General features: G+C 40.7%; 1 protein-coding gene across 2 annotated transcripts in view; it reads right to left on the bottom strand.

The window, feature by feature from the left end:
• GRB10 (growth factor receptor bound protein 10) overlaps window positions 1-22,204 on the bottom strand; it is a 150,314-nt gene that overhangs the window by 33,810 nt on the left and 94,300 nt on the right. For both annotated transcript variants that reach the window (XR_007766049.1, XM_050891695.1), the window contains exon 5: window positions 22,002-22,143. Coding sequence is in view for 1 of the 2 variants with exons in the window: in XM_050891695.1 (XP_050747652.1) it covers window positions 22,002-22,143 (142 nt within the window). In the remaining variant the exon portion in view is untranslated. The remainder of the gene's footprint in view (window positions 1-22,001; window positions 22,144-22,204) is intronic.

Below are 22,204 nucleotides of genomic sequence, written 5' to 3'. Positions count from 1 at the left end.
ATTTAAGTTACTAACAACCCTAGAAAGGGTAATACAAAGAAAAACCATAATAATTTCTTGATTAAAATTCTTAAGTAACCAAGCTAGTTAGTGAGTATTTTAAATTGTTTTGCCATTATAAATTACTCTGCAGAAAAGGAATTATTACCACATCTTCCTTGCTGCACAGGCTTTCAACCACAAGAACCACATTAATTTGAAGCTTGGCAGACAGTGCAACAAGGCTCCAGGGAGCAGCTTCCCATAGGATTTAGAAAAATGGTGCAGGTCCCAAAGACTTGGATGGCTCCTTCTTTCCCAGTAGGACACTGTGACAACTGCAGCTGAGGCACTTGCCATCTGAGTGCCCAGGCCACCCTATGAGCCAGAAAGCTGTTTCAGCATAGGGCCCAGCAACGTACAATTGGCTTCTCGCTCTGATTTACTATTGTCCAACTACAATTTCTACATGGGCAGTCCACAAAATTCCCGTTCCCTTGCATGCTTTCCTGAGGGGAAAGGAGCAGAGACGTTACAGAGCAGAAAAGAGGAACACCATTAAGGGCTGATATGGAGTTAGACTCAGCTCCAGCCCTCCATTTGCATGCACTGGTCCACCCATGTATTATTAGGGAAGGGATCAGAGACTACTTTCGAAGATGTCTTTGGAAACTGAGGATTAGTATTTGAAAATATGTGCATTTTTAATGCATGGGAAAACCTTTGGGGCAGTGACTGTCTCTTATCTGATACAATGGGACCTTGGGATTTTGACTGTCGTTGATACAACAACAGAAATAGAATAAAACAACAGCCCAACAATCAGGGACGATGCCAAATAAGCTATATTTGGAATGTCCAGACCTGACAAAACAAACACATTATTTTAAGAACTGCTAGTTATGAAATTTGTCTTGAACAACTGCAATCCAATTTACCTAGTCTGGTAGCAAAGGCATCTAAGCAAGCGCAAGATGCAGAGCTAGACAGAAATTACAAACTTAGAATGCAATACAGAGGAAGACAAAGATAGACTCTCTTCCCACTCCTGTTTCTTCCTCCCGCCTCCCAAAAAAAGTAATCACAAGGAGTGAAAAAGACAAGGATTTAAGGACTTGTGAGTTTGTTCCCTGGTGCTTGCAAGTGCGGAGTTCCTAAGGTTTTCTCTGCATCCCTGAAGGCTAAAATAAGCTACAAAAATTAATGAAAACAAGTTCTTAGCTGAAGCCCCAGCTCCTAGATCTGACAAGTCTTGCCAGAATTGACAACAGCAGGATAAAAAGAGTTTTCACGACACATGCAGAGGTGCACTAGATTAAAAAAAAAAAAAAAAAAAAAAAAAATCAATTATCTGTCTTTACAAGAGTCCCTTTATTCCCCTCCACATCCCGATGAACCAACACCGACATCCCAGACCAGGCAGTTACACCAAAGCTGCCGGGAGAGAGGGGGAAGCTGGAAACCAAAACAAAAAATGGAACTCTTTAAGAAAAACTCTATAAACTTAATATGCGTAGCTTGATCAGAGAAGAATCAAGTATGGTATATCACGTGGAGACAAAATACAGGGCTACAACCAACCAAAGTGTGAAAATACGAAGATGAGAGCAATTTAGGGCAGTGAAAAAGGTAATAGAAGCTAACAGAAAAAAAGGCAAAACATGGAGAAAGACTCCTAACGAAGACTGGCTGTAACCTCCAGGTACTCAAGGAATGATAACCATTTAACAATAGGACCCTGAAGTATAAATACACTATGAAACTCACAGCCTAATGGCCTCCATGTGCTGAAACTCCCCAAAGCTCAAGCATACCTTGGAAATAAAAATTTCCCGCGCTCCGACAGCATCAGTCGCAACCCACAATCAGTTTTCCCAATAGGGCTGAGTTCATACTGCTCTGACAATAAAAGAGGGGTGCTTTATAAAAGTGGGTGACAGGCTTAACTACAGCAGCATGGCAAAGCATCCCTAATGCCTGGCGTCAGCTGCTTCCTCGCTGTACAGTATTCAGCAATATTGCTTAACTTCCCGTCTCCCAAGCTACCGGCTCTGGAAGCCGGCGATTTCAAGCAGTGAGTATCGGCTAATTGTTGCTGCCTCCAACGTTCAGGATGTTTTATGGGTCAGTTTGTCACACGCACACAATAAATGCTTTTAACAGAGCTGCTCACATTGGGAGAGTATTTCTGCGCAACTGTGTAAGCATCGATTGTGCGGCCAGAATTAACCCCCTGCAGATCTTAGCCCAGGAAAAATTATGTCAATGGGAGAAGAGGGCTCACATTATCGTCTCCTCAATGCGCGTATAATTCCCATTTTCAGCAATTGCTTTAATGGGAAACTGCTCCATAAAACTGCTGTTTAATTTTTTGTAAATTTAGACAGAGGAAAACAATGGTTTTCCCCCAATTCACAATTGATATATCAGAAGTTTCTGGGGCTGATGCAAAATCTGGGGTTATGTCATCATGATTAAGCTAGATATTCTCTCTTGAATGCAGCTAGCCCCATGCAAATTTCACTCCCTTCCAACCTGCTAAGAATTACTCATTTTCAGTGGAAAAAGTGAGAAAAATATTGGAGAAAACCCAAACACAACCATACAAGAGATTTATTAGCATACAGTGTCTAACCACTCTGCCCCAAAACACCTCGCGTAGAGATCCAAGTCACTAAGAAATTTTTCACATCTCTCACTGCTCTGCTTCACTGCTGCACCCATCCATCCGTGCATGCTACGGCAGGACCAACGCACGAGTTTTAACTCCACAGCAAGCACCCCTCACTTATCTATTCTGAGTTCTCTCTCTGGGGCTTGTTCCAGACCATTTTGCACACCCCTTCCTCCTAGTAGGGGCACCACAAACAAAAAAACAAACACAAAAAACCCCCCACATAACCCAACCCTTTGCTTAGCTTACAGGGACAAATTCCCTGCTGCCATGGTTACCACTCCAACTTCTCTTGTCGAACTAGAAATAAAAAAAAACAAACCCAACTTCCCTGAGAACAGACGGCTATATAATGTTAGCTCTCCCTCCCTCCCCTCACTCATCATTGTTAGCCACTAAATCAGCTACATCTGGCATATTTAATTTGGACTAAATAAAATGTCACTAATTAAAAAGACGCCGAACAAGCAATACATGACATTATAGAAACAGAGAGCTTAGTATCTGAACACAGCCTATTAGGAACTGAAAGGATTCAACTAGTTTTTTACCAAAAGCTGAGAAACAAAGGCAACTAAATGGTCCTCTATACAATCTTACTCACAACAATGTCCTCTAGAAGCTCTCCCCTATCGTCTAGGTGTACCAAGGTTTCCAAGCACTAACTCCTGGAGCAGCAGTGGCTCAAATGTGAAGTAGTTAGCTCATTACAGATAGTATTATTTGGCTGGAAGTCTGCAGCCTTCATTCCAACTTTTAAAAAGAAGGTTACTTTGCTAAAGCTACAATTAATAAGATGTTCAGCACACATGCACACAAGTTGCTTTAAAGGACCTGTAGCCACATGCCTGTCTCTGAACAGTAACAGCCTCTCCTCTCCTCTCTCATGTTCTCCACACTGTTTTCAGCAGCCTAATTTGAAGTATCACACACCGCTCCATCCTTCCTCCCTTGCAACTCCTCTCCTTAGCCCATCCCTGATGACTAACATGTCACCTCTCTGCATCTCCCATTGCAGGTCACACCATGGAGATGCGAGCACTGCTTTCTGTTGCTGACCAACACAGCTACCTGTTTGAAAGCAGCTCCTCTTACCTTGACATCAATACACCCTCCTCCCTCAGTGATTCACATCATACTCCTAGACCAGGCTTTCATCTTTGTGGGTACATCATTATCAGTATTCCACTGCCACTTATCAAACAGATTTCAGTGCAAAGCTTCACCGAATCATATAAACCTCATTTCACAACCTTTAAATGTTTTCCATCATCTTTTCTGCCAACTGGTAATCTTTTATTCTAAAGCTGTACTATCCCTTATGATTAGTTGAATAAGCATTTGAGTGATTTCATTTTTAGTGCCTCCAAGGCTGAGGATTTCCCATGAGAACAGATCATCTTCTAAGTGTTCTGGTCCAGGTTCTCAGCATTTATAAATCAGACAACTGGCTCCGCTCTATTTTTGCTGATGTACAAAGTAGAACAGATATTTAGGTATACTTTGATTGCCATTGCTTAATTTCAGTACTATAGATGGTCAAATAAGATTCAAACATCCAACACAGAAATCCCACCGTAAAGTAAATTTTAACAGAGCTCTTACAAGATGTTCAAGTGGATTACGTTGATAATGCTAGTATTAGGCAAGTAAAAAGATTACTCTTCTTAGAAACTCAGTAGTTATAAATTAATTAACAGTGAGCTTTATCTTCATAATTCTAAACTTAATATTAAAGACATAACATAGAGATGATATATTTCAAAATCATCATGCCTTTAACCTTTTTTTTCCATTATAAAAGTTTAAGAACAATTATGGGATCACAGAAGGGTTGAGGGTGGAAGGGACCTCTGTAGGTCATCTGGTCCACTGCCATTGCTCAAGCAGGGCCACCTGAAGCCCATTGCCCAGGACAACATCCAGAGATATCTCCAAGGATGTAGATTTCACAACCTCTCTGGGCAACCTGTGCCAGTGCTCCATCACCCTCACAGTTAAAAGAATGTTGCCTGATGTTCGGAGGGAACCTCCAGTATTTCAGTTTGTGCCCATTGCCTCTGGTCCTGTCACTGGGCACCACTGAAAAGAGCCTGGCTCCATCCTCTTTCCATCCTCCTTTCAGGTACTTATATACATTTATAAGATGCCCCTGAGCTTTCTCTTCTCCAGGCTGAACAGTCCCAGCTCTCTCAGCCTTTCCTCGTAGGAGAAATGCTCCAGTCCTTTAGTCATCTCTGTGGCCCTTTGTTCGACGCTCTCCAGTATGTCCATGTCTCTCTTGCACCAGGGAGCCCAGAACTGGACCCAGTACTCCAGGTGTGGTCTCATCAGTGCTGAATAAAGGGGAAGGATCACCTCCCTTGACCTGCTGGCAATGCTTTGCCTATGGCAGCCCAAGATATCATCAGCCTTCTTTCTGGCAAGGGCATATTGCTGGTTCATGTTCAACTTGGTGTCCACCAGGACCCCCATGTCTTTTTCTGCAAAGCTGCTTTCCAGCTGGGTGGTCCCCAGCGTGTACTGGTGCACGGGATTGTTCCTCCCCAGGTGCAGGACTTTGCACTTGCCCTTGTTGAACTTTATGAGGTTTCTGGCAGCCCCTTTCTCTAGCCTGTAATCTCTTATACAAATAGTGCAGAGTTACATAAATACCATGATATTAACTAAAAGCATAAAAAAAATCCAGTGAAGTTTGATCATAGTTTAGGAACCCTAAACGGGTCTTTTCCTAGGATCTTTCATCAGTATTCTCCCAAGCCATGTCACAGTGGTTCAAAGTGCCCTTTCAGTTAAGTGCTTCAGAAACACTTAAAGTCCGTTTGTCAAAGGCTGATGAACTTAACTGTGTAAGTCTAAATATGAGGTACTGTGCTGAAACCAATGTCACAATTAAAAAATGCTTCCTGATATAGAACTAGATAACATAATGCTAGAGATTTGATGCCAAAGCTTGGATGAAAGAAAATGCTACTTCTTCATTCAGCATCTGCTTCAGATTATTTTGCATGGAAGTCACTGCTGCTCCGAAGCTGTCAAGGCACAGTCAGCTTCCAATTAAGCTATCTTATCTTTGAAGTTGATTGGAAGCAAAGCTCTCTCCTCCCTATAGGCATCCCCCTAAAAGTAGGTAATCTGAGATAATTTCCAAATGTATTTATTCTGTGTTGTCCACCCAATTAAACATCTTGTGCAAATGCAATCAACGAGCCTTCCCTCTAATTGAAAAGTTTATGCAACAATTTTCATGAGGCTCCCATTAAACATTTAAAATAATTGGCTGTATTAGAAAGACATTTATATTCAAATAGCTCACATGCCTAGTTTCTTTGTTTAGCATAGGCAAATGAATAGGAAAAAGATCCCCAGAGGAAAAGACCAAATATTGGGCAAATCTTTTCTTTAAGACAACACTCCCTAGAAACCAATTCTGCATGGTATTAAATGGGAAATCTTTTAACAGTGGCCTTACTACTGTAGCTGACTGTGGAGAAATCAACCATTTCCAAGACTCAGAATGGCAGTGACAAACAAGGGAGTTGACTCTGTATTTTTATGTATTATAGATAACACATAACAGTCATTACCTTCAAGTGTACTCACTTCTTCCCCTTCCCCCCTCCCTAAATTATTGGCAATAAGTTAAAGAAATCCACCATGCAAAGATACCAGTAACTGTATTTCCATCCTGGCACGAATGACAATTTTTTTAAAGGATTTTGATGGCTCTGTATTTACATCATGTATCTTATTTAAGAATTATGCTGAGAAAAATCTAGGTCATTGAAACCTTCTTAAACTGAACCACAGAGAAACTGAAAGAGAATGTAAAGGCACTGATGTCAGGTTTATTTTGCCTTTCCAGAAGCTCACTTTTTTTCCAGATTGACTGGCAGAAGGTAGATCAACCTTTGGACGTCTTATTCTGAAGTTTCTATTTCCATGAGTGAGTTAATTCCATTCCCATCCAAAATAAAACCTTTTAAAAAATGTTGTGCACTTGGCAAACAGACCCAGCTATATAAGAACAACTTTAAGAAGGCTAGGCTTAAAATGCAAAAGTACAACTTAGATCAACATATAACAGAAGATACGTAAACATCTCAGTTTAGGATCCTGGGCAACATAATAATTTAATAGTCCCTTCTAGACAACATTTCACTCTATAAATATATATGAATGTAAACAGTGTTTCTCCTTCTCCTGCCCCCCCCCCCGCTTGGTTTTGGTATTAATCTGAATACTAAGATCCACTTCCTTTAGACTATATGCTTATTGCAGTCTTGCATTTATGTAAACTAGTAACATACATTCAAATTTCATTCTATAGATTTCAAATTACAACACCTACTTCTTCCGTTCAATCACCATGTAGAATTTCTTAGGTTAAATACATAGTTGTACATGTCAAAACTAATTTATTTTGAAGTGAAAAGTGTCCATTAAAAACATATTGCATTAATAATTATAACTGTCAATAATAATTAATTTTTATTAGCTATTAATAATTATTACTGCATTTCTAACTCTGTGTCTAACACAAATATGCTGACTTCAGCAAATGTAACTCTTCATCACTTTTTATTCATTCACATAGAGACAATTCTACACATGGGAAAAACTTTATTGCCTTTTCCAGCTTCCGAAGGTTGTGTCTTCGGATGGTGGTTTAGCATAACCACCATAAGGTTTCTTACTGGAGAAAAATCGATCTTGCCTTTGTACAATGTAGAAAAGTGTCACAACATTTGCTTCTTCCACAACTCTCCCATCTTGTTGCACAAGATTACACATGGCAAAAGTAAAAATTTTTGGCTAGCTGCAGGGTATTAACAAAAAATATTCTGTACTGAAACTATTTTCAGTTCAACTGTTGCTCATACACCCTTCAACATAACAGACACTGATCAGACCCGAAGCGTAACTTGTAAGAAATAAGTGGTTTTGTGGATTTGTTGCCAGAGTTCTGCAGGTTCTTCTTTCAGTGCACCCAGCTGTACAGAAAACAACCCAAGTTTGCTTGGCTCACATCAACTGAGGCTTTGCCAACCTATACACTCTATGAATTTCACTTTTTAAAGCGTAACAAAATAGCTAGTGCATGAACTCAAGCTATACCATGAAAACTGCGTTTAAAGAATAAGTGAAAAGGTGCATCCTGTTCTAGGTGTCATATAACACATTTCCCTTCCACAGACAGTGCCGTGTTAAGCCTAACAGCTTAACCTTCTCTGTAAAGACCATTATTTTTCCATGTGTACAGGCTGGATTAGATAATTTACCAGGTAGCTTCATTCTGGAGTTCAACATGGAAACCACCTTGAGATGACAAATTCAGCTTTTTTAACTAAAATATCAGAGACACATCCTAATGACTTTGATTGTCCTTTGCGAAGATAATTGATTTGGAGAAATTAACCCTCCTTCCTTCTTCACAAACCAACTTATGTTTGTTGCATTTGGTTTTCTACTCAAAACAAGAGCTGAGCATAGCTTTCCCTAGTACAAAATCAGCAGGCAAATCAGAGGTCATTTACTTTCTGAAACGGTGGTCCAATTCCACAACCCTCTACCTCAGAAACTCCTGCTATTACTGTCCCCTATGGGCTTACTGGCTCTTGAAGAAGAGATATTCCCCCCCCCAGATTCCCATTTGTTCATCAAAAAATATTTTTTCACTCACTATCATGTATCAAGTACCAATGGCTAAAAGTCTCTGTCCATGTAAGTCTGTATTCCCTCCGCAAATCTTATATATGTTCATCTATTGAAAATGCCTACCTCAGATGTCTGAAAACTGCATACTGAAGTTAAAACACTAAGGAGACATGTGGAAGAGCATTGACTTTAATTTGCACAACAAGAACATGGTTAGAAACTGATCATTTTTCACAGGCCCTGAACAGATGATAGAAAAAAATCAGCCCTGCAGCTGCCAGCATCTCTCCAGATAAACAGTCTTTGCTGTTTCTTCCAGGAGGAGTAACCGATGAGGAGGCTGGCCATTCAGGCAAATGGTCAACAAAAATTTCCCACTTAGAAACTAGGCCAGATTTGGTCCTAATAAAACAGCTCGGTAACTCAGGGGAAGGAAAGGATCTTCTCCATCACAGATCACTACCTAGCTGAAGGTTTGGTTTGCATTCCACCCAAACTACACAGAGGTGGTAGTCATTTCAGCTGTCACTAGCCACCTCAATCAAAGCACATCTAGTCTTCACTAATCATTCAGGTTCCCACTGTGGTCAATGAAAAGATAAAGAGGCACTTCAGCGCAATTTATCATCTCCTATAGTTTTGCTACCCTAAGATGGCATGAATGTACTCAAAAGGTACTCCTGTATCTCACCACTGACTGGAGATACCCAGACAAGCAACCCAAATGAGAGATTTCATTTTTATATAACCATAGTTCACAGAAATAATTCCCACCGAAAGGCTGTTTAAAGGTGATCATATTTCTTGACACTGTGAAAAACTACGATAAGTGGTTGCCTAATGCTACATATAATGACAAAGAGACCAAGGAATGTAAAAAAAGTATTACCTAAGATTTGCTCAGTAGTAGTATTTGTTAGAAAGTTTTGTTTCAGTTTTACTATGGAATAAACTTGAAGGCAAACAGATACAATTCTGTAAAGCAATTTTTGTCCCTGCATGGAGCAATGCAACTTTGGGTGGGGAAGGAGCAGAGCACACAGTCCCTTGGTCAGACATGAGGCTAATCAAGCAAAATGTGGAATGCAACACCTTCCCAAAATAGCACTTGCTGTTATTAAGTTGTTTTTAACATGAAGCAAGCAGCTACCTGAAGAGGTCTGTGAGCAGAAAGACAGTAAAAGATTGGGACTATCATGTCTACCTCAAACTAATCTGACAGCAGGGGTCTGATAACGTAAGGGTGATTAAACCCAACTCTGTGTCAGAGCTTATGTGCGACTTGTACATTGAGTTCGAGCCAACTGCTGATACAAACATTCACGATACCAAGTCAGACACAAAAAGGTGAAGATTATCTTCAGCAAGAAATCCCAGTATCCTCCTCCAAAGTTAAAGATTTTCATCTCCACTCCTTGCGAGCTGAGATTTGAGAAAGGGCTGCCTATAGCTGCGAAAAACAACTATGCTGGATATGTTCATTAGTCTACATGCCACTTCCCAGCAGCAAAGAACATGCCACTGCATAGCAAATAACATGAAAAGCATGGCCATTCCTACTGCTTGTCTGATGTACGTAAAGACCTCCAAGTTTGTCTTGCATTAATGCACAGCTTTTATAATTCAATACGCAATCAACACAGGTACTTAATTCCAGATATTGGCAGTTCAGCTGCAGCAAACAAACCTAACTCGCAACCATGTTATGCAAAGTCAAATATGTCCTTCCCAAAATACTTTATTATGGTTGTAGTGAAAAAGGAGAATCGCTCAGCATAAGAAATACTCTTCAACAACCTTTCAAAAGATCTGCTAAGTCACTGCAGGAGAACTGGCCTTGCGAAAGTTTTGCACCAATAGTTGCTGTTTTGTACACAAATAATGGAAGAAGTCCTTTCATATCAGGGTTAGAGTTCTGCATTGACATGCAAGTCTAAGCCAAGCAATGTGAGCTACTATCAACTCAGACTTTAAATACCTTCTCTTCAAATATTTCTAATATATTTCTTGAACTCAGTGAGACCTTAGTGGTTTGAAATTCTATTTAAATATTGTCACACAATTAAAGAGAAAAAAAATTTAGTTTCTACTTCCCTACATTTACAGATTTCAAAACAGAGTAATGAAGCAGCCCACCAAGAAAAGCAACTAATTCCTCTGCACTCCATTAGTCCTCCTACTCAGATATTGCCTCTAAGTTGCCCCTCCAGATACTTTGCAGTTATATGTTCAGAAAAGACGTAATTGTAGTAGAGATGAACTCAATTATGTAGAAAGCAGAGGTTGCTGCAAACTCATAAAGGAATGCAGTCACTGTGAATCATGTCTGGCACTATAAACATTTTTTATATTATTTTTGCTGGAATTTTGTTAGGGTCTCCCCTTCCTTAATGGCTGCTATTTGAATGTAGGGTGATTAGCATTTCCAAGACTCTGGCTTAGGGGAAAAACAAGCCCTTTGCACGCACATCATCCTCAACCATTTTGCTAGACAAGAATCAGTTAACCACCGCAGCTTTTACAACTGCATGTTAGAGAAGGCTTGAGAAAGAGGCCAAGAGGAGAAACTGATGTGAGCATGTTTACAGCGTTGTAAAATTTCTTTCACCATCTTCAGAACTACTAGATTATTTATTTATTTAAGGGATAAAAGTAACATACAGAAAGCCTTCTATAAAGTTCATTCAGCTCTTTCATTTTAATGGTTATACCTCAACATACCAGTCTTTCAACTTAGACCCATTTGGACATCTGCTCAATGGATGAACTGCTAGAGACACTCAAAGCCAGCATCTGCTGCACAAGCAATTTCCCTACCCACTGAAAGACTCCATCATGCCCTCGCCCTGTCTCACTTCTTGCAGAATTTCCTGCTGTAATTTAAATCCTAAAGGTTTCTCCTAGACAAAAAGCGACTTCTGGACATTGCCCAAGTGCTACTCCATGCACACAAGAGAGGGCAAGCGGTAATGAAACCTTACAGACACAGCAGCTAGTGCAACCTTGGGCAAAGCACGAAGTTAATTTCTTGTTAGCCAGATCGGCTTGAAGTTCCTCTGTATTGCTTGAAGTGTTGCAATTAAGCACTGCTCTAAGCTATGCTTAATCAGCCTGTAAGCAAATGCTCATTTGTAACTTGCATGCAGTGTAACGCAGAACTAAATGTTCACTGAGAGCAAAGGGAAATTACACTGAAGGTACATTCGCACAAATATAGCTGGCTGCCTCCTGATTTTCCCTTCTTATTAATAAACTAGAAAATATTAAGAAGTGTGTCACACCGTACAAATGGTTAGAAATATACATTCTCTATCCCTCGAGCTGAATGTGGTGCTCTCCTGCCCCCGCAGCTGACGAGCACTCCACTCCCCTTGGAATGACAGCCTCTCTCTGCAGACGATGAAAGATTTGGGATTTGGATTACCTTTTTCATCTGTGCCGTCAAAAAAAACCCCACCACCCCACCCCAACAAACCAACCAAAAACCCCAACAGACTAGGATGCAAATCATGATGGAAAAGCATAAACAAAACTTTCACCAAATAGCATTTAAGACATTGACTGGATCCACATTCAGGAGTAAAACCCAGCCTTGGCGCCTCTTGTGAAGCAGACAAAAGAGGAAATTAATAGTAGGTTCTCAAATATATTTAGGACCTTTTAAATGCTACAAGTGGAATGACATTAGCTTCAAGCATAGCAAGGACATTTTTCAGCCAGACATTATTTGAGTCTGCCTATCGGAGGACACTCATTTGACAAGGCTGTAACACAAGAGGCAAGGCTCAGCCTCACTTGGACGAGCTTTATAAAGCTTTGCCAAGCTAGTTTTTTAAAGAAAAAAGTTCAAAGGTCAGCCGTGGAAAAAAATCCGTAGAACAAACCAGCATACAACACAGAAAAATACTTTGAGAATATCAAACACAAGGTTTTATTTGCCTGACTAGATGTTGTTATTCCTGTAACATTAGCTTTCAGTTCTTTGCCTAATGAAGAGGAGGGTGATCTTTATATATTTAATGGCTATTTCATTTCAAGCTGCTCCATAAATCCATTACAAGGTGTGTGACAGTATTGCAAGCAATCTTTTGATCTTCTCCTATATATATTCATATATATATATATATATACACACACATACTTGAAACACTTAAACATAACACTACTCTGGAGTTTGGACAACTCAGTAAAGAGCATTCATAAACTGAAGCACAACAGGTATTCTTCAATGCTAAACCCGATACCTGACACTTACCAAAGATCCCGTCTATAGCTTGTTCTACATAACTTAGTGCTTGGGGAATGGCAATTTCTGCAAACATCTGTATAGCTATTTATAAGGTCTGGAAATACTGTAGTTGGCTCGCTTTCAGTGGATTTTAGTAAGCAATAGGGAAAATAAGTGTGACCAGCAACAGTATGACAAGCAAGTTACTTCAGAGTAATTAGCTGCTCTTAACAGTTTGCAGGCAAGGACAAGCTCAAAAATGACTCACTGAAGCCTGAGGGCAAATTGTCTGTAAAATTAAATCCTGGTGTTTTACTATCAGGACGCTGTTGTTTAGCTTAGCATACTCTTTTCTGTAATGTTTTGCACCTCATTTGTTTTTAGGGTTTTTTTTAAGTAATGTTTTTTCCTTAGGGATGGCTTGTTCCTATTCTTGTTACCTATTCTGGCAAGGAGAGTAGGGAAATGTGATTTTTAAAGGTGAACCTAAAAGGCAAGAGGAGGAACACGTGCAAGGTCACCACACAGTGAGGCAGCCAACGTTCCCCCATGGCTGCAGGGCACAGGCATTACTCCCGGCACTTGAAGCCGTTTCCTTGCGCTTGGGCCCTCTGCGGCTGCCAAGCGTGCTTCAGCGAGCCTGATGCCTCCTGCAATGGCGTGGGCCATTCGGCAAGCGCGAGGCGCAGGTGGGGATGATATTCCTAGATGTCTGGATGGGCGGTGCACACCGTTGAGATTGGGTGTCTGCATGGTAAAGCAGTGTCCTCATAGTCCATATCTAAATATCTCCAAAAAGCAGAGCAGTTCCTCACCCTGGCCAGACAAGAGATCTAGGCAGATAGAAGGGGTGTCTGGAAAGATCTGGGTGCTTTAAAGTGGCACCTGTTTGGTGAGAAACAAAAGTAGCTTTTAAAGGTCTCTCCCACTTTTACCCCTTTCCCCCATAAAAACCTGCAGAACAGTTTTTGCTTTGCTGTTAATGAAATTTCACTGGTAATAAGTCTGCTGAGACAAAGCTACTCTATCCACATTTCCCAGAAACATCCTGTGCTCAACATGGGATCTCACATCCAAACTCCCAGCTGATAGTCAATCCATTTTGCTTCCGAGTGCTATTCATTTCCCCTCAGCAACAGGAGAAAAACCAAACATTTACGGCATGAAGCACAACGAAGATATTTCCAACTCTGTTGCTTCCTGAAATGCAGCAGGAGAAACTGGCTCCAGTAACCCTGGCAGCAGCAGGGTCTACCACTGGAGAGAACAAGCAATCCTAATGCCAACGGAGAAACATGACATGTAGCTTTTATGAATCAGTGATGGCTTGCCTTTTAACAAGTCCAGATTAAACTCACTTTTATGTAAGTTTTGTTAATGATGTTCAGATTACAGCCAGGCTGAAGCAAAGATTGAAGGTACTTACATTATTTAAACAAAATCACTTTTTAGTACAGTAATTCTGCACTCCTATTAGGAGAAAGAATAATACAATAAGAATTTGATAGCAATAAGACGACTATAAATCAAGAGCACAGAGAATTGAAACTCATCCCACAATGATTTAATTAACTCAGCGGTATTCTTCTAATGCAAAAATGTTATTAAATTCCAACTAACATCCCCTCTGTTTAGGAAATGGAACAAAACCGTATCTGCAAGCTGTGGAGCAATGCATAAACATCCCATTACCATGCCAATGAACTTACAAGTTCATTCTTCCCCTGTGCATCCACACACAAACACCACGTAAGTGAAGACAGACGTTTCAAGCAGATTTCCACTTTAAACGTGGGCACAGTTCACCGTCTAGGTAATTACAGCAAGCCCAAAGAAGCCTTTTTCCTGCTGTGAACGAACAGCATTACTCCCGACACTTAAGCAACCACTGTGCTGATGGTTTGGAAATGAACAAACTAAACACTGGCTTTGCCTTCCGTCCCTAGAAGTAGATGCCAGCAAGCAAGCAAAAAATTGGGCGTCTTCCCAGTCCTGCACTACATATGTCCACAGCATCCACCGGGGGATCACCTGCAGCTCAGCCTTAGGTGCCAGCGCAGCTCGGTAAGGGCTGCCTCAGCTCACCTCAGAAAGGACCTCGTGGTCAACTCACCTACCGATTGCTGGCAACAACATGGTGCCGCAAGGTCACGTAGGATACACAGCACAGGCTCTAACCTATGAGTTGGTGCTTTCTTGCATCTGTCCTACTGGCTAGCAGAGGTCCAAAAAGGTTTCTATCCCAATTGTCTAAAGTTGACCTGAGCTCACACCTCGTGTCCAGACAGCACAGACAGCAAGGAGAGCTGAGACTCAGCGTAGCTATTCCCACTATGCTGAGTGACTCCTTAAAGGCTATCAGTATAACGTTGTCACATCTCTGATTCATCTCAACCATTCACTTACAGTATAATTACAATCACTCAATACAGTTCTGGGTTTTTTTTTTAATTCCCTACTGCACTGATGTTTACACCCAAACCCACTCCTGCCTGCCTCACTAGGCACAGAGAGAATTAGAATTTCTCTCATGTTATGTTTTCCCATTTTTCCCTGCACTCTCAGCCTAATAGCTTCTCAATTCTGTCAATTCCTGATCAAAGCATAGAACAGGTAAGTTATATTCTCACTGTGCCATTAATAAAATACAGCAAGAGTAATGTTGCGCAACAAAAATGTGCAAGGGCAAGTGTAACTAAGATGCACACACAAAAATCTAGCGTGAATACACTAATGCACAGCTACAGACTGCTCAGTATTTACACAAGGCAGTCCTAAAGGTTAATTGTAATGGTGTTACTACTGTAAAACAGCTTTTTAAAACAACTGCAAGCGTTACTGTGTGGCTGAACACCCAGCAGAGCTACCAGCACACGTGCAGGAGGGCAGATTTGGGTCGGGCCGGTCCCATCCCACGGAGTGTGCCAGACCACCCTTGGCCAGGCAACGTGTCCCCCGGCGCGCTGCTGCTGGTCCTGACCATGCAGTCTTCCTCCCAGCATGCTCCTGCTGCCGGAGCATCGCTTACGGGTAGGGAGCCAAAATGCTCCTGGGAGCGGGGCCAGGTTTGTGTCATTAAAAACAAAAAATCCCAACAAATAACATACTTTTGGGTTTGAGCGTGAGATGCCCTTAATATTTCCAGTAATTCATGTTGGGACTGTAACTACTGTTCTGGCACTTTCCGAAAGCAACAACGAAGAAACTCATTTCTTTGTACCACCAAGCTTCTTGCTGTAACAGGCGTGAGGAAGGAGAAACAGCAGCTTTGACTCCATGCTGATCCCGGTCCCCAGCAGACCATGCGCAGGGCTCCAGCTGAAGAGCCTGCAGACCCACCGACTGTGCAGCACTAACGGCACTGAGGACTGCCTGTCTTTAGCTTAGTCCAGCAGACTCGTTACTCTTCAGTTATTCCTTACTCTCTTCTTCAGTAACGAGCAAATGAGACTTTCAAAACCATGTGAGCTCATCCCCCCCGATTTCTTCAGGGGTAACAGGACAACATGTTCGCGTGACCCAGGGGACAAGATGACAAGTAATGCAACGTCTTTCCTATGCTGTCCATCAAATTTAGCTCATTTAGTTCGGGACACTGTTATTTCTCCAAACAAGAGAGGGGCACCCAGGGAAGTGCAAGGCCTGTTTTCATACAGTTAGATCACAGCCCCGCAAGTAGAGGCCTGATCCTTCCCCATTTTTCCCAAACACAACAGCAACTTTCTTACAAAAAAGGCATCTGAGTTAAACATGCCACAGAGCAATCTATGTATAATTTATTAATTTAGCTTAAGAGTCTTGCTTCAAAGAAAGATTTGAGAGAAACGACATGATATATCATGGCAGATACCCATGAAAACCCATATTTTAAAGTTGGGCCAAAGGGAGTGCCCGGATCTAGACCTAAGGAATTGTCCAGATTAATCCAGCTACAGGATTTGGCCTGTAGAGAAAGTGAAGTCCTGTTGACTCAACCTGATCTCAGAATTTATTTTCAAAATGTCTTGATTAAGTACAAAATTTGCTGTCACACCTGCAAAATCTAACTTAGTACATAAAGTTCTCATTATACAAAAGTTCGTATTTTTATATAGCTTCTCTTTTGGAAATCAACATCCTTGTCTTCAAAAGAGCCAATATAAAAGTTTTTCGGGAAGAAAAATAAAAAAATGTGCATCATAACATGTAATTAAAACAATTAAAACTAAGTCATCTGTTTACAGGAGTTCCCTTGAAGGGTAACTAAATCTGGAAAAAAGAATGGCATTAATTCATACTAATTTTTGAATTTAATTTGCTAGAAAAGAGTAAATAAATTTGGTACATCAAACTGCTATTTGGAAGTTTGCCTGGGCTGTATAGAGGGGGGATGTGAGAAATTTGCCCTATTTTTACAGTTGAAAGCTTCATTGACTCACACAAGATACTTTAGCTTAATATCCTGTGGCATTGCAGTGACCTACATGTAATTATTGCATGCTTTTTCCAAAATATTTGTACACAACCAGAAATTATAACCTAAGTTACCAACCAGTTCTTAGTTTATACCAGCAACACAAAGATGGACTTCAATTAGTGGTAACCTAGCTGTCTGATGTTTTCAGCAATCTTTTGGACAAATGTTTGGTCTTGGTTTGGTGTAATTTTCTGGTTTCCATTTTTCTTAGACAAACATATTTATCCTGTTAAGTAAATGATGTTTTAAAAACTTTCAGCTGTCCCTTCTCCCAACCCGCAATCACTGTCCCCCTCAGACATGGGGTGATCTCGTGTTTGTAGGTGTGCATGCGTTTTACGAACAAAGATGTGGGGAAAAGGGAGAGGAAAAAAAAATATCAAACGGTCTTGCAATGCCCCATGGTGTCACCCAGAAAATGTCCTTCCTGCTCCCGCTTTTACCTGCCCTTCCCAGCACAGAAAGTGGGAGCGCTTACATGCTCACAGAAGTCTGCTGAAGTTTCTCCCGGCTCGTGGTCAGGCTCCGTGGTGGGAGGCAGATGGGTGCTACTTGGAGGACAGACACACACATGATGATGAAGGAAACGCTGGGGCATGCACTGATCAGGTAGCTCCTCTCCCGTCAGCCTCCTCCTGCCCAAGCTCATGGACAATGCTGCTCTCGACTCAAGAGCTTTTTGGCAGCTACCGCTTGAAGAGTCATACTTTCTCCAAACACAAGACATCTGTGGTGTCTCGCTCACCACACCAGTAGCTGAAGTAGCTACTGACTCAATAGCACAGCTAGTTGGTACTTTTTGCCCAGGTGCTCACCAGCTGGTTGACTATGTTACTAAAACTTCAGTGGTGCCAATTTTTACAGAACCATGTGCTGTTCACTATCAACGGTCGACATCTAACATTTCTCACCATAAAACTTAGCTCAAAGTGGGCTGTTTCCACCTGCAGAACTGTAATAAAGGACCACAGCACTGAACTCCCAAGGAGCATGTATCTGTTTAAATATGAATCATTTCTTAACCTCTACCACCAGATGTGTTTGGTCACACAACCATATTAGCCCAGACGCTGCCACTGTGGAGGTTGCTCAGTGCAGGATAGCCTTTGAAATGTAACCTAAAGGTTCACAGTTATTTCTAAGTCTCTTACTACTAAATTATGTGTCAGTTACTCAACCTGCCTATGTGCTTAAAAAAACAGAAGTATATACACAATCTTTTAATTTAGGCTTTTTTTCTAAACCAGAGAAGATTATCCAGAGTCAAATAAAAAAACAAAATCTGCAATGATTTCAATAAGCCTAACATTCCAGTTTTACCTCCCAGATTGATAAATTGATGCTCCCATTAAATGACTATCCCATTTGCCCACACGTGTTTTTAGTTTTGTGCTAGTACAGAAGACTTGTTATTTCTCACTGTTTTCTGTCTTCTGGGGAGCAGCTGCGGTACGCTCCTGCAGCCATCAGCTTTAAAAGCAGTATTCAGTGCCTGATTGACAGCAGAGCTAGAGGTGGCATACTGCTTCCTGCTGTGGTGAAATCGGTACCATTACCCAACAGATTTCAGAAAATATATTAAAAAAAAAGGAATTATTCCTGATATGTGCACTTTTTTGAGTAAGATAAAGAAAATGCTTCATCATGAGAAAACAAAAAAAAATCTATCGCAAAAAAGTAAGAAAGGTTTATTACAGCTATTTTTCATTGCTTTACTGCTTTTACCTTTCTTTGCTGAGCCAAGAGCATGAAACAAATGCAGAGCAGTGCATAAGCAATGCTGCAAACCACTTGTTAAAAAAAGCAGTGGCAACTGCATGAAAAAAATAAGGAAAAGTATCAGAAGCATCTTAACAAGAAATGTATGTCTCAAGCTCCAGCTACATGAATAAAATTTTGCATATGAGAAAAGACAACATCCATTTTTTCAGCTGCAAATATAATTCAAGCTTTGTGACCTGAAAGCTCTTTTACTCACTCTTTCATTCACACATGAATCTTTTTCCTATAGGGAACAACATACTGGGAAGAAGTTTTAATTTAGTAAAACTTGGAGAGAGCTGGCATTTCTTTATGCCCAAGGCTTGGCAATATGACATGAGACTCTTCTGTGTTTAACACGACGGGATCTTTAAATTCCTCTTGCATAACCACTACTAGGTTTTATCGTTGCAGAGTAGTATGTTAAAATTATTAAAAAATAAGAATGAGTTGTTCCATGAGGAACAACACTAACAACATTTTGTTTCTTATGAAGTTGTATCAGACATCGCAGTGACTCCAAACTGTTTCACATGGTCAGCAAACAAAATATCTGCTCCTTTCTGAAATCCCCTAAGACTACATTAACCTGGGTCCCTCTCAAGTCCTAGATACGAGCTGACCAAAGGCAACATTTCCTCCATGCCATGCGTGTGCCGTGATGCCCTGTGTGATCAGAGCTGCAGCACTGCTGGCTGGAACTGCTATTTGCCTATTTACCTGCAAACGCTCGAGAGGCATGAAGGGAATTACTTTCCACTAACACCTCATATATCCCACGTAATCAGAATGGCTCATTCCAATCTCCAATGCTAATCCTTGTTTATAATCTGCAAGCAGAGAACCTGAAATTAAGCATCATTATGCTTAACCTTGGTTTGCATTTAATGTTGTATTTATATTTTTCTTAAAAACACAGCTCATTTTCACTAACTGCCAGCCATTAAAATGTGCTGTTGCAGTCCTTTAAGCTTATCACTTATTTTGTTAACCAGTAGTTTATATTGTATCTATGGACATTCATCTAAGCAAGAGCATGTCCTAAAATAATTTACTCAAATTCCCAAACTTTACATTTTTTTAATGGGATGAAGTTGGAAAGATGTATAACATTTCTTAAGTTACTCATTTTTTACTCATGATGTTTAGCAGACTCCATTGAAGGGAACTAGAACTGGATTAAACACAACTAACATCCTATGAGGGGGCGGAACAGACAGATTATTTTGTTATCCAACAACACTCCATGTTTAAAATTGAGGTATTAAAGTTTTCTTCCTTCATGAAGAAAATGAACCTCCTCTTTTTTTGCTTACTTTTGTCCATCAATACTTTAAAACTGGGGGGGGTGTTGTCAGTTCTGTTCCTCTATTCCTTCACTAAAGAGAGGAAAATAATTCATGAGAGAGGAAAAGAACACTTTCCTATCCATCCCTCACCCTGAGCCAGTGTTTCTCATCTGCCTCCAATCAGCTGATAAACTGAAATGGACAGTATATCTTCATCTACAGAAGCCGCCACTAATGTCCAACATGCTTTACCTCCTCATCTCGTACCCTAAGAGCTTTTACCACTGTAATGGATTGTCTTTGATTAAAAACTTCATTAGCAAGCATATCTATGCAAAATAAATACTTATTTAATTTTAGGCTTTCAGAAGGCTTGTCAAAATTTTCCATTTTAAAATTAGGTAAGTCAATTTTAAAAAAAAATTATAAAGTAAAATTTAGGAAAAAAAATCTATTTTTATTCTGTCTTTATAGCCATCTTCTTACATTAAAAGATTGTTTACTTTTATATCTATGTGCTGTTAAACCACTGTTTCTAAATTCCATCAAAAACTGATGCACAGATGATTTAGGGTTCTTAAGGCTTTACAGAGCAATCTTTAGGGTGGCTTTGTTAATTTTAGTAAAACATAAAGCTAAAAGGCACAGAATCCCTGAAACTGGGGAATATTTGGAAAGGTAAATGCAGATTCATCAGCAACTTCAGTTTGTCTCAGAAAGGCAGCTATGCTGCTGTCCTGCTGGCAAGTGCCAGGAGGCAGAACTGCCCCTTGGTTTGTCTCCCCAGAGTCAGATTAGCACTGCCTTGGCAAAACAGCCTCTGTGCTTAGTCGGTACCTAGGCCTCTGATGAGGTCCTGCTAAATTCCCAACAGGATGACTCAATTTTTTCCTAGGGCATTATTTGGTTATCTGTCTTGTACATATAAGAAATACAATAAAACCAATGAAGATGCACTGTGTCTTTCAAGAAAGCAGACAGCTGTTTATGGCGATGTATGGCGATTAAGCAACACAGAAGATGCGAGGGCATACATCAGTAGCTGAACTGTCCACCCAAACCCTTTTATCAGTCAGAGCAGATGTAGGAGCTACTTACAAACTAACTGAGCACTGATACAGAATATCATCATATTTTTGGGTACTCAAGCACAGAACTGTTCTAAGCCAGTAGTCAGTAAGAGCAACCCATCTTTTCATCCCCATGAAAGTCAGCACAGTTTACAAAATAAAGGTTTTTGAGCCCAACTTTAGTCTTCAAATGTGCTCAAGGACTGATACAAAACAAGATGGTTGTTTCTCAGAGAGTGGAGTAGAATAGAGAAGAAAAACTGTTTGCAGTGTCACTGAGGTTATTGCTCTGGACCACACGAGAGCTCGGTCTGTGCTATCTTCACTGCCAAGAATCCAGAGAGCCGCTCAACCAGCTTTCTGTGGGACAGTGCTCCCCTTAAGTCCCATTACAAGGAGCTGTGCCTAGTTACATGCTCCAAGAACATTATTTTGCTTTTTGAGCAGCTTCATGAAAAACAGCAAAATAAAGCAGCACCGTGTCCTAAAAGAAAACGGCTGTTCAGTGTCTTTGTGACACATAGAATATGCAGTATAACATGCACAGATCCTCCTCCAACTCTAAGTTAATTAACTTGACTTCTGAATTAGTAGGTCATTACATTGAATAACAAAATCCCAAAGACATTAGGCATTACTGCTTCATTCACAACATGCACGTATCTGAAAGAGACTTGTTTCATTTTTACACTCCCTTCTTACAAACCTTTTAAAAAAGGTCTGAAGCCTGTTTGAAGACACTCTCTCAGCCAGTGCTAACCTACTCACAGACAAAGCCTACAACTGTTTCTACTTATCTTGAAACTTTCTTTCTGCCTGCAAAAGCAAATAGTCCACTGCTGGTTTGAACACGAATGGATGACCCGAAGCTTCGTCCCATACTCACATGCTTACTAGCAGGTTGACTTTGAGGTAAAGATCCAGGGGCCAGCACTGGAGAGCTTGCGGGGCTACAAAGTTCTGGGAAGGGATTTGGGATGGCCGGCAAAGATGATGTTCTGAATTGCTGTTCTTCTTCTTGAAGACGCCTATAAACACAGAAGCACTAAGCATTAAGAGGAACAAACTGGCATCACTAGACCTGGATCT

This window comes from Gymnogyps californianus, chromosome 2 (assembly GCF_018139145.2).
Source record: "Gymnogyps californianus isolate 813 chromosome 2, ASM1813914v2, whole genome shotgun sequence".
NCBI lineage: Eukaryota > Metazoa > Chordata > Aves > Accipitriformes > Cathartidae > Gymnogyps > Gymnogyps californianus.
This window is presented reverse-complemented; position numbering and strand designations above follow the sequence as displayed.